The 18,370-nt window shown below is 48.3% G+C and overlaps 1 protein-coding gene across 1 annotated transcript in view; it reads left to right on the plus strand.

Moving 5' to 3' along the window:
* The first annotated feature begins 517 nt into the window (after window positions 1–517).
* Window positions 518–18,370, plus strand: part of LOC144152257 (abasic site processing protein HMCES-like) — a 45,070-nt gene continuing 27,217 nt past the window's right edge. The window contains exons 1-3 of the mRNA XM_077683489.1: window positions 518–537; window positions 9,995–10,132; window positions 11,487–11,741. Of these exons, the coding sequence (XP_077539615.1) occupies window positions 518–537; window positions 9,995–10,132; window positions 11,487–11,741 (413 nt within the window). The remainder of the gene's footprint in view (window positions 538–9,994; window positions 10,133–11,486; window positions 11,742–18,370) is intronic.

The raw sequence follows: 18,370 nt of genomic DNA on the forward strand, positions 1-18,370 counted from the left end.
TGCACGGCGACACTCGCGGCCTTCCTTCTGTGACCCCGTGACTGACCGCGTGACTCACCGATCGTTTTAGAGGGAGAGAGCGCCGTTCTCTCCGCCGCCTCTCAGGTTCTTTTTATAGCCACGGCGGTGCTTCAGATTAACCGGTGCGCGCTGCGATGGCGAGAGGGAGTAAGGACGCTGGTCCATCTCTGCCAAACTGGTTATGCGAGCTTTTTGCCTAGCCGAGCGAAGCCGCAGCCATTTTTTTGCCATTAGGCTAAATCTTTCTTTGCGCTCGGCCGTTTCCGTCTTGTCTGATTACATTCTTGAAATAACCCATATTCTTAGCCAGTTACTCTCAGCGGGTACGCGCGTTTTCCGTGGGCTCACATCATCATCATCATCACTGCCTGCTTTGAAAAGGCGAGGATGACGAGGTCAATGGCGTGATCGACGGTTGTTGGCGTCCCAAAGCCCGGCCCGACATAACCGAAGTTGAGATTCATCCCGGACCCGGCGCCCGAGTGCCTCAGCCCCGATGTGCAGCCGTGTGGCGTGGTAAGCGTGTCCGCTAAAGGATTCGAGAAAAGATATCGGCCTCCAAGCACTCGGCCTCTCACGCTGCTGATTGTGGGATTTAACGCGCCGAAGCTGCACCAGGCTATGAGGCACGCCGCTGTGGGGCGCTCAGGATTAATTTTCTCTACCGGGGGATCTTTAACGTGCAGGGAAATATTGAAACACGGGCATTTTCACTGTTCGCCTCCATCTGAGAAGCAGCCATCGCGGCCGAGATCGAAACCGCGTCCTTGGGCTCAGCAGCACAACCCCTTGGCTACTGAGCCACCACGGCGGGTCGCCTCTCACGTTGCCAGCTGGACCCCGAAAAAACGCACCTTGTGCATCCGGCGTTTCTTAATGCTGTCTTTGTCAACGCCATAGAATAACGGCTCTATTGAACTCACCCCAGTTGTTGAATGCGAACCCTTTCCAGAGCCTCCATGGGTCTATTATAAAAAGACTAACACTATACGCATGGCATCGTGTGTTCTGCCTGCAATGGATATACGCTGCACCGCACACATTCGCACATTCCTTAGCGTAACCTGCAAAAGAAAAGGGCCGGCTTGTTTTTAGATGCGACGCATCTCTTGCTCTGGGGTATGTCCCTCCGCCGTCGGCGTCGGCGTTGTCCGCACGCTCACTGCACATGTGCAACTCTCCCCCGTTCTTCTCTCCGACAGCTGTGCGTAACACTCTCACTCCGCCTCATTATCATAACAACAGTTGCGTGCGCGCGCTTCGCTCCGCTCCCGTCTGCTCCGGCGCGCGAGTGCGCGCATGCGCGACTCTCCTCCGCTGTCTCCTCTCCTTCAGGCGCTGCGATATAAAGGGGTAGCACGCTGCGGCGGTTCAGTCAGCGCTCGCTCTCGTTCGACTCCGCGTGACTTCGATTGATGACTTCGTGCTTGACTTGATTCTTCCGATGAAGACGTGATGGAAGCGACGGTCCCTTCAGCGAGTGGATTGACGCAATCCAATACCAGCGTCACCCCAAACGCTCAAGGCAACGTTACGACCATAGAGAATCAACCAATGGAAACGCCAATTGAACCCCCCGATGCGTCGCATCACATCAGGGTTCCCCTCGCGGGATGATGGGCGTAATTTTGTGGCCCCGTACTACTACCCCCGGCATCATTACCGAGGCTATGACTTCGAATCCCGCTCGTACGTGCTTCTGGCTTTTTCTTTTGCACAGGCTAACCTTCCGCCTTTTTTTTTCAACCTAATCAATCAATTCAATATATTTTTAAGCTCTATTTTAGCTGCGGAGGGTGACATGTCTTTAGTGACTATCGGCACAGGGCACTTAAACCACTGCTCTTCGCTTCTGAAACTTAGTATTCCAAGTCAACACTCAATTTCCACCTGCACCGCATTTGAAGAGTGTGCGATGGAGTGGTAAACAGTCGAGTCCACTTATAAAGATACCGTTTATAACAATATATCGGATATAACGATGAACAGCTATGGAATCGTCAACTTTTGTATTCTTTCTATGGTAAAATAAACTGCTTATTACAATACTCCAATGCCACGATATCAGATATAACGATTCAATCCGGTGATACTGTGCACCAAAAATGCAACAGTGACGACTCTAATGACGCGGTTGCGCAGCCTACTCAGGTAGTGTCTTCATAGCAGGCCCAATGCGTGGCACAGTCCCTCAACTTGTTTCCGCCAAGGACATTTACCTCAGCTAGGTGAAGCATCTATAGATGCTCTTGGAAAAGATTTGCGCTAGCTTCACACGCGGCAAACAAAGGTGGCCGACTGTGGCTTCTTAACTGCAATTTAGTAGTAGTACGACCTTGCCATATGGCATGCGAATAAAATTTTTCGAGCTGTGTTCCGTCTTTTTATTTCGCAACCCGCTTATAACAATTATCGGTTATAACGATGGGATTTCCTTGGCACTTGGATATTGTGACTAGACTGTATAGGCTGCTTTGGACGCAGAGTGAATGAAAACACTGTTCAGATTTCTGAAACTAACCAAGTTGTCCATATAGCCATTCAGGTACCATTTCACAGCGTCATGCGTTTAGCCATAGAATTATGAAACTCGTTTCATCTAGTGAGCCTCCACATTGATTTAATCGTTCCTTTGTAAATAAAAGTTTAGTTGTAGCCCTTTTAATGCGACCTCCTTCTACAAAATGAGGAAATATGAAGAAATGCCGCCAGGAGTGTAGCGCCTACTCGAGATTGTGCGCATCAAGCATTGTGGACTTTTTTTGTTTCGTTTAAATTTGTAGTAGGTGTATGCAACACCAATGAGCTTTTTCGAGCTCTTCCGTCAATCGGTAACTTGCGAAAGTATATCCTTGGCGATGCCGATAGGACCCATTCTCCAATTGTCGGCGTTATATAGGGAATGAAAGTAGGAGCCATTCATTTCCCTCAGCGAAGGTAGATGACAGGCGAAGGTGTACAAAATACTAAGCTTATGGAAAGATAAGAAATACGCACTCAACATAACGCACTCGCAAGATAACGCACTCATGGAAAGATAAGGCGCACTTATTTATTTTTACCATTGTTTGGTAAGGGTGGCGAGTTTGGATTTGTGATTTCCCAGTGAAACTTGAAATGACTAGATTTATTCTAGCAGCAAAACCATGGAGCTGTCCGTTTTCCTCCCGTATAGGCCTATGTATTGACAGCAGACGTGCATTCCAGCTTCAAGTGCGCTGTTACTGTAAACTAACTAAATAAGAGGAGTAAATCAAACTCCCGCAATGTTATACCCGTCTAATTCTTTCATACTGTGTTGCAGCATAGTTTCCGTTAAATTTTTGTTACAGCTTTGTTGTGTAACCATACTCATCCAGTAGATTGCTCTGCATTAATTACAGGCGGGAATTTTGCAACCATGAGTTTACGACGGTTATCTGATTATAGACAAATCGCCGAAAAGTGGCTGGGAAGGCGCCAACGCTTTGTGTGTTTTTTTTTCCTTTAATATCTCGACTACTCTTTTTAAGTTTGCCATAAAAGTGGTGTTATTGTTATTAAGATAAAGCAATCCTTTTAATGAACCAAATTTCTATTTTGTCTCTCTGCCGTCTTCAAGTAACTCAAACCCATTGGGCTCCTGTAGCATTGTAGAAATGTGCTGCATCGGCTCTTTGACTGAGCGTTGACGTCAACTGTTCAATTTTTTCACTCTATTAGTATGGTGGCTAGAATGGGGAAGAGTGATGGGTGGTAGTGGGCGGGGCGCGCCGGGGAGCGATGAAATTCGGAGCGGAGTTGTACATGGCGCTGCGTGACGCTGGTGTGCCGCCGTCGTGGCTGCTGAAGAGAGTAGCGCAGAGCCGTTAGCACACGCGTCGCGCACGATTTGCGTTGAGAAGGAGGAAAACGTTTGAGCGAAAAAAATACAGTGGTTGAGTTTCAATTTTTTTAATTAGTGCTGAAGGACATGTGATGCGCGGTGCAAACATCACGAGCTGTCTGCAGCTCAGAGCTGCGTAAATACGATTAACTAAACTTATTTTCGAGAGGGGAGAAAAAAAACCGATGCGTGATTCGCTAGCTAGCGAACGGCAAGAGAAGCTTAAAGGAGCCATGAAGAGAAAATACAACTTCGTTTAATTTGAAAGAACTAGGATTCAGTATCGCACTCAGCTCCATTAGAGCCACAAAAGCTGTTTTTTAACGAAAAAAACGCAAGAAGTATTTAAAAACTTTCAAATTTCGCGCCACAGTGACGTGTTATGAGCAACAATGACGTCATACGGACCAACAATAAAACATAATTTTCAGTGCGTTAACTGCACGTTAGCATTCAAGTGATGCGGTCAAATGGAACTAGAGGCCCCATTACAGATGTCCAGTCATGTGTCGTCGCGACAGGTGAGTTAGGCGGCTGTCAATCGCACAAACAAGGTTCCGTGACGTCATAGAAAAGTTGCGGGAAATTGGCTAGGGGTTGCGACTGCTTCACACGTTTTCTTTAATATCTCCGTTATTTGTTCGAAGATTGCGATGATATTGGTATCATTGTTATCGGGACTAAGCAGTCTTTCTAATAAACCCAACTTGTATTTTGTCTTCATGGCTCCTTTAATGGGAGAAAAAAAAAAGGAGAAAGAGTCTCAATGTGGGTTTGTTGGTACATACATATCGAAAACAGCGTGCGGTCTCGTCTCGCCTTCCTTTGTCCCGTCGTAGCAGTGTTTTCGACCTTTGAAGAAGATTGTATTTCACACCCGGACGCATAGCGGAATTTTCAGACGCTGGGTGCGTTGGCATTCACGAAAAGGCATGGTGTAAACAAGCAAATGGGGACAGCGAACACGAACGACTCGGAGCGCGGATTTTCAACTTAGTCCTTCACCCGTCTGGCGTATGGTCGGTGGCCACACACATAAAAACTAAAAACATACGAATAAGCAAAAAACTACGTTGGGGACACACGCAATAAATCGCGGCAACTCTTTGTCGTTGTTGTTCTGTTCGCTTCAGCGTTCGCCAGCACGGTATACCTTTAACAAAAGCTTTAGTATTGTAAAAGGTTGTGTTCATGTTAGTGCTTTGGCGAACCTAACATGCAGCAAATATTTTCCAATACAGCGTTTACAGCACGGAATCACAAGGCCAGAGGAAATACATAGCACAGTAATCCACATACGCACAATGTTCACTGGAGCGTACTGGAGCTTTTTTATTTCATAGAACACCAATCATATTTACAGATCAGACAAGGAGAAGCAGTGGTATAGCAGCGGACTCTACTTGACCCTCCTTAGCTTTAAATGCTTCTGGCGCTCCCCTTGAAGAGCCTTGTTCTCGTTCAAAGACTTTGTAAAGAAATGCAGCATATATAGTTACCACCACAAACTGGACAATTTTCGCAGTAAGTTCTTTGCGATGAAGCTCGCCCCCTACTTGGCGGAGTGTTACACTGCTCAAAAACTGCATAAAGTCGTGCACATTGATAGCGTGAAGTTTCTCTGTTGAGAAGAACAACGTAAATGCATCCTCTAACACATACAATTGTGGCCAACGCATCGCCAGGGTACAAAAGGCCTCCCCTCTCAAACTGTAGCGTGCACACACTATCCGCAAAGCATTCAGTTGCTGCTCTGGTGACTGTCAGGCCAGACGCACACTGCTGGCAAGAAATGTTACCACAGAACTTTCTGGTTACATACCCTGCACGTTCGGTAACCGTTCGGCACCCAGGCACAAAACATATTCGCGCATTCGACGCCGTCAGTGCACGCAGCGTTACCCATTACATCGCACATGAATTGCACAATATCCCGCACTACACACCTTTGGCACAATGGGTGGCCCATGAGCTACGCTTCCGAGCTTCGATGTGAGGGCGATCGATGTACACAGCGGGAATTACTACGCGGACGAGCACATGATGATGATGATGATTAGCGGCTTTCCCTTTGTAACGGGGTGGCGTTGCACAGTGGCCTTAGTAGCAACGCCACTCTACAATCACCTCGCCAAAAAAATATAAACGAAATAAATAAAAAAATAATATCAAAATAAAAAGAAAATACTTCTACAAAATTTTTGTGCTAGTCTGACTTGTTTGTCCGCATGTCTTCCCAGATTGTTCTCTGCTCTTTTCCCACCGACATTCTAACCTTCTTTTACTAACCTCTACTGCTGTCCAATTCACTTTTCCGCTAACCTTAAAGCCAAGGGCCTGCGGAAGCTGGATGGCTCCCTCACCGAGGACTGGACGGATACTTTTGCACTCTGTTACAATATGTCGAATGATTTCTGGCTCCTTGCCGCAGCCTGCGCATAGTTATTCCTGTACCGGCTCGCGGATAAGCGTTTTATTCCGCAAGCAACCCGCCCGGGCTTCAAAAAGCAATGCACTCCCTTTGGTATTATCGATTAATTTTTCCCTTGTGATCTCCTGCTTCCCGATCCTGTAGATATCTAAGGACTTTTTCGCATCCATCCTCTTTTTCCAGGTCGTTGTCTCTGTTTCTCTTACTTCATTTTTTTACTTTTACTTTTTACATTTTTCTTTTACCAGCGATGTTTCAGCGCCCCTGGCGGCGCCGGAAAATTTCATCGCACATCGCGCCTCTCCTTTCCACGACGCGGATACGTCGCCCGTCACACCTCCCCCCTCTAGCCACCATACTATTAGTAGTGTACTTTCAAAACGTCCCCCTCGCCTTTTAACGGCGCCTTTAAGAAACTTCTTACATTCTTTTCGCATCTGTAAGGGTAACATTTTCCATGAAAAACAAATTTGTTATATTTAAGGGTTGAACAGACAATGGCATCCGTGACAACCCCGATTTACTCCAAAATCCAGATTCGCCCCTTAGGATCTGGCGAGGCCTAAACCACGAAACTTCTTTTTAGACATCTTTACGGGTTTCACATTATACCAAAGTCCAGCTCGATGTCTCCAGGGCCAAATGAGATCATCAGGAATTTGTATCAACCCTATTTTCTCTTCTTGCTCTTGTAGGAGTTTAATTTCCAGGAAAATGGGCTGTTGTAAACCACTACAAATTATGATGGAGTAGGGAATGAAGTGTTTGCCGGTTGCGTTCGGCTATAGTGTCACTAGATAAGGGTACAAAGTATCGGCACTCTTTTCTCCTATTGTTCCGTGCCGCCGCCATTATCATTGGTCAGTTCGCATTGCGTGACATTTGTTAAACTGCTACGCTTCATGGGCGCCACCATTTTTTTTATTATGCGTTTTAGTCGGTCATCTCTGGTAGGCTTAGCTTGTACACCACAACACTGACATCACGGCCCGCAAAGTTTCCTTCTTTTCATAGACGCAGACATTGTGGCGTCTTTGAAATCCTCGGTATTTACTAGGTGCCGATAGAGGAACGACAAGGCTGCAAGTCAGCCTACCGTCCGCTATCCATCCAGCTATCTACGAATATTGTTTGCTTTATTGATTCGAACACGTTTCGGCCCACTGATGAATCCCACGCTGTTCGTCGATTCGTACATGTGCAAGCTAAACCCGTTGACCAAAGAACCGTAGTGTACGGCTTCCCAGCGGCGGGTGGTCGCATCTTTGCCATCTGGAAGTAAACAAACGTATGGTGTACGGTTACGTCAGAGGACTCTGCGGCCACGCTTGGTTGATTGGTTTGCGATTCCATCGCTCGAGAAGGAATTCGGTCCGCTAGGGATCAGCTGCGCCGTCGCAAAGCGACAGAAAAATTAGCAGTGGCTCAGCTCAGCTATGCCAGGATATACGTAGCGATATACGTGCCAGGGTATACAATCAAATTTAGTCGCGGTGGCGACGGCGGCTCCGGCGCGCCAGCTGTGCGCCGTGAGGAGTCACTGCTCCTCGCGTATGCGCAGCACGGCTCGCCAGGAACCACGCGAACCTGCTCAACCTCGGCGAATGTAGCTCACGCTACAAAAAGCGAAGACCAACTCTCGTCGCTTTGCGATGGCGCAAACTTCGAGCGACGTGTGCGATTCGCAAGTGGGAACGCGCCTTTGCGTTCCCCATTATGCGCGTCGTAGCAAGCAACGTTTATTGATCGTTTCCATCTCGCTCGTGCGATTGAAGCTGTGGGAGATGAACAAGGTCACCGCTACCGTTCGGGTGCCTGTTTAGAAACGTATTTATCGCCAAATTTATACGCAGTCACACCACAGGTGTGACTGTATATAAAAGAGTACGGGAAGAACTTGATCACATAGGCCGCCTAGCTAAGCCCAACTGGTTCACGCCGTTCGTGAGTTAAGGCGACATTTTTTTTAAATGCAGAGCATTTCAGTAACTCACGATGTCACCCGCGTTGACGTCCGTAGTCGTAGTCCGCACCCCTCCCCCTACACTATATAAAAAAAAATACTATCCGGCGCCTGGTTTCGATCCCTCGACAATGCGGGCGGAACGCAATGTACATGGTGCTCTACCCACTGCGCCACAAAGCCGACACAGAATGGGAGGCTACGAACGCGCCTTATATCCTTGACTCGTTCAAACTACGTCAAGAAGCTGCTGATACAACGCATTCACTACCACCAACTCCCCAAACACTAAACGTTAACGCAATACACCCACCCCTGATGCGACGCATTTACTCGAGTCCCCCTCGCGGGGAGATGGGCCCAATTTTTACTTCCCCCGGGGTAATTTCACCGGCGCGGCTTCGCATGGCCGACCCATGATAACTATATCCGACCCGCTTCCTCCTCTTCGCCCGTTCCTCCTCCATTCTTATTTATTCCTTCGCTGTTGCGCACCCCCAAGTTATTGCTTTCCCGCTGCGTCTGTCCAATGTTTTTATGAGTACGTCTATAGAGCGCCTGTCAAAGACGGGTCTAAGAAAAGGGGAAAGGCCATTAATTAGATGGGGGGGACGGAATAAGAAAAATAAGAAAATTCGGAGGAGACAGTGCGCTATGGCATCGCACGACAGGAGCGCTTGGAGGAACATGAGAGGCCTTCCACCCTGCAGCGGCCTTAAATAAGATGTTGATTATTATTGTTATTATTATTATTATTATTATTATTTTAATGTTATTATTTTCTATGTGATTGTTGTGGTGGAAACGTGGAGCAGAGCGGTGCGTTGTCGCAGTCACAAAAAAGCGAGTTATTCTACCATTAATTAGGCTGAATACGAATTAACCAACGAGCGTGCAACAGGCGGTGTAACGGGAGCTGGGATAAGAACATCAGAAGTACGATCTGCACGAGACAGGCAGCCGTAGCCCTCGAAACAGTAGCGAACTACAAAAATTGGAGCTAGCCGGGAGGTGTCTTTTCGAATGGGCACGGGCGCGCGGATATTTAAAGCAATACCTCGTTGGTACACAGTCTGCGAGTGTACGATTACTGATTGCTTTATTAATACATGCAACGGGCGTCCCGTATGGGGCGCGAGAAGGGAAACAGTAGACTTTTAAGTGCAGAGCACTTTAGGGGCTCACCCTGTCGTTCTAGCACGCTCGCTGGACCGAAGTGGTGTGAAAAGAGAATTTATTATAAGTCACACAGCGTTCTGTCGTCGCAACGTAACCCAGAGGCTTGGAAAGCCGAGCGGTTTGTGTAGTCATAAGCGTTGGAAACTCGTGAACCGCTGGCGCTTGTCATACATCTCCCTGTTGTTTAGCGCAAGGAAAACTGTAGGTATATTTGATGCAAAATATTTGTAACTGACCGGAAGCGCGCGCGTTCATTTAGTAGGAACGCTCGTTTGGTTGGTTTTTACGATAGTAAGCGAAAAAAAGTGGCAGTGCAACGCCGGCCCGCGTGGGAGGAAAAGCAAGCTCAGAAAGAACAGAAGTCCCGCTGGAGCAGTTTCAGGCAGGGGGCACGCGAGCACTGCGAAGGCGGGAAATTTGAATTGCATTCGGTGGTAGCAGTGAGCGGATAACGTCGCTACAGCCCATTAAGGCGAATCACTGCTCTGCACGGCCGGCAGCTTTCATATTTAGTGGAATTTTTTATTCCTTGCAGCGCCCTCAACCAGCCGGCACTGCTGCATGCCTGCCTGTACAAGGACCCGAACGGCGTGTACCGCGTCCCGGACTGGGTTGACCTCAACTGTCACGCCGAATACAAGCCCTCGTACAACGTCTCGCCTAGAAACTACCAGTGAGTACACAGTGGCACGATCGTGCATCGTAGAATATCACTTGAGATCAGTTGTTGCTCAGCGTATTGGTGGACCTTTACAGCTGGTCACCAATACTGTTAACAATGAAGTTGTCTCTGGCTAGGACAAATCGTCTACGTGTCAGAGAGAAGGAAACCCTCCATAGCATGCAGTTTGCACGAGTGAAAGAGACCGAGTGCGAGGGGCGAAAAGACGCCGAGGGGAAGGCAACGTGAAACGCGAACCCAACAAACGAGCTGAAGTTGTCACTATTTGTAAACACCGATGAACAGTAGTGGTCAAGAACTGTCGCCCATTTTAAAATCTCTATTGCTTCGTTGGCGTCGCCTCATAGCAAGAATTACATGCATTGGAAATTCAGATCGAGAATTTTCAAATAAATTTTGTTCTTGGGATTGATTGCCAAACCTTAACCCGCAGTATAGTCTGGCGCTCCTCCTGGCCTCTAGATGTCGGACACAAGCTTTTGTAAACAAATGCTTAAAGTAGTACTGACACAAAATGTTTGTGTTGCGTTTTTTTCCGCGGCTGTAGGTGCCTACGAGCCCACTAATCATAGAATGGCACGTTAGATTGTCGAACGCAGCATAAATTATTACTTACAGCCCCGTTCATTCGTGGCAGCTTTGGTTCCGGTACAGCGAACACGGAGGCAGCCACCATGACGGGAAGGCTTATTTGAAATCACTGTTCTGGTCGCACCACAATCGATGGCGGTCTAGGCGCGCGCGCGTGCCAGAACGGCCCGAGCGGCCGTAGCCGCACGTGACGTTAGTCCCAAAAACTGTGACGGGTGCACAAGGCGGAAAAGCGCTCGCCAACGGCACCGCGGCAGCCTCGCGCGCGCAAGGATTAAAATAGATTTTAAATATTTCCTACTGAACGGGTACGTTTTAAACTTCCGAGGAGGTATCTCCATATGCAAAGGAAGCTTTTTACATTGTTATCTTAAATTTGAAGTTTCGTACCAATGCTCCTTTAAAAGCTGACTCCCTACAATGACTCTAACCTTAACATCACCACCACGTCTTTCGCAAACTTGTGCCGAAATTTTTTTCAAATGAACATCTAAATATTGTTTGTTTATCTTCGTTGCTTTTATTTCGTTTCTTATTTTTGTCGCATTATTCCACACGCCCGTATCTTGTCTGCCAAAACTGGTCTAGCGGAATCAAGACCCTTCATGCTGCTCTCGGCTTTTTTTTTTTTTTCGTGATTGTCTTGTGCAATGGCTATCACGTAAAGTCGATCGAAATTGAAAATGAATTGAAACTCTTCCCTCACAAACTCACCGGCTACCCTGTATATGTGCGACGACCGCGCGCGTCGCAGCCCCGTCCTGTTCAGCGCTGTCCACGTCCCGAAGGGCCTATGGCCCCCGAGATCGTCGGGGGGTGCTCGCAAGGCTCCGGGCACCACGCACGTGATGAGCCCCATGCGCTGGGGACTGGTACCGTCGTGGTACAAGCAAGAACCGCAGAACTTCATCTGGAACACCGTCAACTGCCGCATCGAAAGCTGCACAGACAAGATCAGCTTCAGGGGCGCCATCAAGGCGGAGCGACGATGCGTCGTCGTCGCAGAAGGGTGAGTTCACCTCTAGGGTGGTGCACGGTACAATTATACAGATGTGCACTCTTAAAGAAACTTTAGTGTCTATATCTACCTCCGTTTCACCTAGAGGGTGGTGCATTCTAAAATGATCTACGCCATAACACCTTTACACCATAGCAAGAAGACAGAAACCATCCTTTTAAAGAGTGTTATGGTATGTATAACGAAGACCCTTACAAACCAAAAAAAGAAAACACCCTTTTACAGGATGCTTTGCCATTTAAACGGCCTCTAAAACAGTTTTTTATTATTTGCTAGGGTTTAATAGTTGTAGACGAAAATTCTCCTCAGTTGTGTAAATTGTTTTACCGTGCGTGGACCAGGACCTCCAATTCAGCGAGCCGACTACAATGCAGTACTACTAGGAAGGGGATTACATTGAATATACATAACAACCCGTGAACTCCGGGGAAATGCTGCCGCATTGATAAATCTTCCAATTTATTCGAATTTTCTATTGTTGGTCGCCAACCAAATATAGCTGCCAATGGCCAATGACGTCAACTGTCCTAGAATTTCATAGATTCTAAAGAAAGTATCAAATGCAACCTTGCAAACGCAACTGTGGGTTCAATAGTCGGGTTACGAGCACTTCAGATAATTCCTGCGGCCTAAGGGAGGGGGGAGAGTTTTGCAGGTACACATTATATGGTAGCGTTCACAAAGCTGACAGTGCGCTACACGCATTTCTTTTCACCTTTCTATCCTCGAGCTACAATCCTTTCCTCTGCAATATTCCATAACCCGAGCGTAGTATGGGCTATCTTTTATAAAAAATGCCCCACTCCTTCCAGCGAGATTTTAGCGATTCTTACATGCCTGTAACTTTTAACTGCACTTATCTGGAACTTCGACGGCTGTGTCCAGCTAAACTCTCTCTCTCTCTCTCTGCCTTTTGCATTTCAATGCTCTTCCAAAAAACAGAAAGCTCTGCCGAGTCGGTTCTATTTCTGCCTTCCAAGAGATCTTGTGTTTTGTTTGACAACTAGTCGTCAGCGTGAATTGGTTTCATCAGAATTGGCACAATTCTGTGTCGAGGCCGTACCAAACCCAACCTTGCTCGGGAGGTTCAGAGTAGTCTCTGAGACTCTGAGCAATTAGTTGACCCCCCCCCCCACCCCCAAAAACACACACACAAAAAAATGATAACTTCGAATGTGGCGCACCGGTGAAGTTTGTCCTGCACTTCTAAAGTGCAATGCGTTACGGCAGCCATTGGGGAATTAAATAATGTCGGGGCATGAAAGCCGGGTATTTAATGAACTGAATCAGTGAATTGCAACAGAAGCTACACCCAGACAACATTTGTAGCCCTGGCAGCGGCAGCATTCTGTGGCAGGAGTACCCTGTTCATTCATCGCCTGTTGATATCAGTAGAAAAAGGAGCCCTTATTTATTTATTTATTTATTTATTTATTTATTTATTATTTTTTTATTTATTTATTTATTGCCGCAGCCACAGCCAAGCAGGTGTTTGCCTCCTTGTGGGACTTCGCTCTCGCTACTGGCGTTCATCTGAGAATGTAGTTTTCCCGAACTGACACCACCCTCCCCAACCGCCCCCACATAGGCCGAGTCGCCATCCTTGTGCCAATAAAGTTTCATTTATTTATTTATTTATTTATTTATTTATTTATTTATTTATTTATTTATTTATTTATTTCACTGTTTATTCCCCACAGCTCAACGAAGGTATTGCAGGAGGGGGTTACAAACCGAAGGGTTACATGCAATGAAAAATACAGCAGATTTCAATCCGCAACAAAAAAAGACAATCACTCAACTGGAAGCGAAAAATATAGCACTGGCAACATTGAGAAGAATATAGTTACATATAATTTCATACCACAGAAGTTCAAAATAGACCACACAGTGCTTTTTTTCGTGAAGTTTTGTAGCACAAAGCAGCATGAAGACCCTTTGCTTGGTGAGGTCAACAGCACATTACAAAAGTGCACATTACAATAAATAGGTACTTCCGCCGCACACGCACGCGCGCACGCAGGCACACAGTCACGCACACACTCACGCACACACACACACGCGCACACAGACGCGCGCGCGCACGTGCACACACACACGCGCACACACACGCGCGCGCGCACGGGCACCCACACACGCACACACACACGCACACACACACACCCCGCGCACACACGCACACATGCGCGCACAGACACACGCACACAATCACGCACACGCACACACCCCGCGCACACGCACACACGCACACATCAGCACACACACACGCACACACACCCCGCGCACACGCACACACGCCCACATCAGCACACACACGCACGCACACACGCACAAACATTAACGCGCACACACACACGCATGCGTACACACGCACACACACAACACACACACCCACACGCACGCACACACACCCGCTGACACATGCACGCACACTCACACACACACACACACAAACACACACACGGACGCCGACACACCCGCTAACACACGCACGCACACCCGCACACACACGCACGCACACTCTCACACACACGCACACACACATGACACACACACGCACACATACGCACACACACGCACACACACGTGCACGCGCAGACACACACACGGCCCCGCACGGGGCACGGGGCATCAACACAACCGTGGCGATGTGTTGATAGGTGGAGGGTGAGAAACTACGAACGGTGGCCGTCAGAATCGTGGTCAAGCTCCGGCGGATGGGCTCCCTGTCTGTTTACCAGGCAGGGAGCTCCGGGACCTCTATCGGTATCACGGTAACTGAGCGAAGAAGGTACCCCCGTCCGCTGCTTTTATACTATGGTATAAGGTATTTTCTAAACCACCACCCAAACGTGATCGGTCCATGAAAAGGGACCGCATCGAAGCTTCTTTTCCTTCTTTGCCTTCCATCTCGCTCCAAAAGCCAGATAACTATCCTCGTTTTTTGATCCTTGAATCTGTGGACAAATCGAAACCGGTTAGCTCTCAATCCGTATTTCTTGTTTTCAAATTCCTTGAAGGTATCATGGGCAAAACATACGACGCCAAAAAGCTCAGAACTGGTGAAGTGCTAGTTGAAGTAAAAACTCAGCAGCAATCCACACTCCTCCTGAAACAAACCCGAATGGCAGATCTGGAGATAAGGGTCACACCCCACCGCAGCCTCAACAGCTCTCAGAGTATGATCTCTGAGGCAGATCTGATTACTGAAACCGATGACGACCTTTTAGAAGGCTTAAGTTGTAAGTGCGTCACGGCTGTAAAGCTCATATCCATACGCCGCGATGGCAGATAGCAACTAAACACATTATCCTGACCTTCGAACGATCAACCCTTCGAGAATCCATAAATGCTGGTTATATACATTCTTCTCTCTGCCCGTACATCCCGAATCCACGGCGCTCCTTCAAGTGCCAACGGTTCGGACAAGGCACAAAATCTTGCCGTGGGCGACTTGCCTGCGCTAAGTGCGGCCAGCATGACCATCCTTCATGAAACGGTGAATGCGAAACCTTCACCTGTTCCAACTGCCAGAGACCCCATGCATTGTACTCGCAAAAATGTGAAAAGTTTAAGCAGGACAAGCAGATAATCAATGTTGAGATCACCGAGAACATCACCTTCCCAGATGCGCGCCAGAGGCTCGCGTCTTTCCCTCTGGGGAAGTATGCCGACGCAGCTCGCCGGGGGGCGGAGTGGCGTCTGGTTTCGGCGGGGACCCACTACCGCGAATCAGACTTGGCCCCGCCCCCCCCTCCCCGCCCCCCCCCCCCTCCCTGGGTTGCCTCAGGATGCACAACCCGCCTCGGCACCGCTCACTGAGCCAGCAGCGGCTATGGGGGCAACAGCCACCATTGGGACCGATGCCAGTCCGGCCCCTGCTTCCTCACCCTCCCTGCTTCCACTGGAGCAGGCGGAGGAGATGGACACGGGGGGTCCAACATCGGCTCTCAGCCCGGCCGCACCGCTCGTGCCACCTGTGGGGCACCCGACACCTTTGGTGGTAGCGGCTCAAAAACCAAAGGGCGACCGAATGGGTGCCAAGTCTAGGGGGCACGGTCCATCGGGAACCCCTAGGACATCCGAGGATGAGATGGACGTGGGACCGTTCCTGTCTTTGTCGCAGCGGAAAGAACGGGTCCCTGCATCCAAACCTCTAGAGAGGCCGAAAAAGCCCCGAGAGACGATACATAAACAACGCACTCCAGTAGCTCCGAACACTTAATAATGGGAACAGGAAACATATTCCAATGGAACTGCAGAGGCCTTCTTAAAAATCTTGACAATGTATACGAAATACTGCATGCTAATCAGCCAGCCAAGTGTAATGTGTGTTCAGGAAACACATTTGAATTCCAACCACACAAATTTCTTGAATAGTTACATGGTATTCAGAAAAGACAGGGATGGCTGCACACACTCTTCTGGTGGTGTGGCCATAATTTCCCGGAAATCCTTAGCATGCCACCCTGTCACTTTGAATACTGTCCTTGAGGCTGAAGCAATTCGCACAATAATATTTAATAGGTTGATAACGGTATGCTCCATATACATTCCTCCTGATCCTGTACTTTCGAGCTCTGACTTCGAGGCGCTGGTTGACCAGCTGTCTGAACCATAAATTTTCACAGGTGACCTTAATGCACACAGTTCTCTTTGGGGCTCTTCTCGCACGGATTTCCGAAGTCGCCTGATAGACAAGTTCTTAACATCCTCTGGAGCATGCCTTTTCAACAAGAAACAGCCTACATACCATAACATAGGACACAACACACACTCATTTCTTCACTTGGCTATTGGCTCCGCAGTTCTCTTTCCTTGTCTTGAGCGGGGTGTGGGCCCTGACCCATACGGCAGTGACCACTTTCCCACCTCACTAACATATAGGTAAAGGCCAAGCAGTCCATCTTCCCAGAACAGGTGCAATGAACGAAGAGCTAACTGGATTACATTTACAGAGGTATCCAAACTACACTACACAACCATAAGACACCTACACATTGAAGAAACTTCCAAACTACTCACGGCGCACATCCTCGACGCCGACGAAAAATCCATTCCCCACGCTTCTGGTGCCCTGCGCAACCAGAGGAGGCAGTGGTGGAATGAGGACTGTAGGCGGGCGCGGGAGGCCCAGAACAAGGCGTGGGGTATCGTTCATCGGTACCCCACGTCGGGTGACCTTTTATTGTTCAAAAGGGCAAAGGCGTTAGGAAAACGTGTGCGCCGTAAGGCTAAACGAGATAGCGTTTGTTCATAACATCAATAACTGCTACACAGACACACAAAAAGTATGGTCACGTATACGCAAACTCAAAGGACAACAAATACACAGCCTTCCCCTGGTTAGTACAACAGGGGACACACAAGAAGACCAAGCTAACACACTCGCACAACACTTCTAACACGTGTCCAGCTCAGCACACTACACGAACACCTTCTTTAAGCATAAAGCCTCTTGTGAAAAGTAGTAACTACGCCACAACAACAAATTACAGACTTCTTACAACTACCTGTTTTCACTACATGATCTGAGGGCTCCTCTCAGCACATATAAACCCTCAGCTCCAGGCCCAGACATTACGAATACAGTAATGCAACACTTACACGCACACACACTTAAACACTGCTTCACCTTTGCAACAAGATATGGCTTTCGGGGCACATTCCAAAGCCTTGGAGGGAGGTCATAGTTGTAGCATTCTTGAAAGAAGGGAAGGACCCTTCATCTCCCGCTAGCTACCGACCCATTGACATGACCAGCTGCCTGTGCAAGCGTCTCGAGAAGATGATAAACCGGAGGCTGGTGTACTTTTGGGAGTACAACGGCCTTCTCGAGAGCTGCCAGGCAGGCTTCAGGGCGGGGCGATCCACGAACGACCAACTCATGGTACTTTAATTATATATCAAGGATGCCTTCGTTGGGCTGGCGTGCGGGGAGTTGCGGCAGGAAACGGCGTGGACAGTCCTTGCCCGCCGTGGTGTGCTGGCACTTCGGGTCGCACGAGTGACTTGGTGGTGGGTTGGATAGTCCGCAGTTCAGACACTTTGGGTGGTCGGGAGTGGGGCACACGTCTGACCGATGTCCAAGTTCACCACTCACGCGGCACACTTGCACCGATCGGCGGAAAGGGCCGCAGCGAATTAACACACTACCCACTTTCACGTAAAACGGGACGAATTTTGTTCTTGCTAGTTATTTGTCGGAGGGAACGTTTCACGTGAGAGTCGGTTCACGTGCAAGAAAATGTAGTGGAACAAGGTGGGGTGTTGAGCTGCACTTTTTTCATAAGTAGGATAAACTATCTTGGAAAGGCATTGCAACCTACGATCTCTTATTCCATGTATGTAGATTACGTCCAGATATCCTTTAAATCATGTAACATGTCAATCTGCGAAAGTCAAGTCCAGCTTGGACTTGGTGTCAAGAAACTTGCCGGCTGGGCAGACAAGAATGGTTTTAAACTGAATCCTGCAAAAAGCTCTTGCGTTGTGTTCTCCAGGAAGCGTGGGGTCCATCCGGACCCAGACATTACTCTTAAAGGCGTGTCGCTTCCTGTGAACAAGGAGCACAAATTTTTAGGTGTTTTGTTTGACCACAAACTCACATTCATTCCCCA

Source organism: Haemaphysalis longicornis, unplaced genomic scaffold (assembly GCF_048455015.1).
Source record: "Haemaphysalis longicornis isolate Haplotype H1 unplaced genomic scaffold, Haemaphysalis longicornis Haplotype H1 scaffold_9, whole genome shotgun sequence".
Classification (NCBI taxonomy): Eukaryota; Metazoa; Arthropoda; class Arachnida; order Ixodida; family Ixodidae; genus Haemaphysalis; species Haemaphysalis longicornis.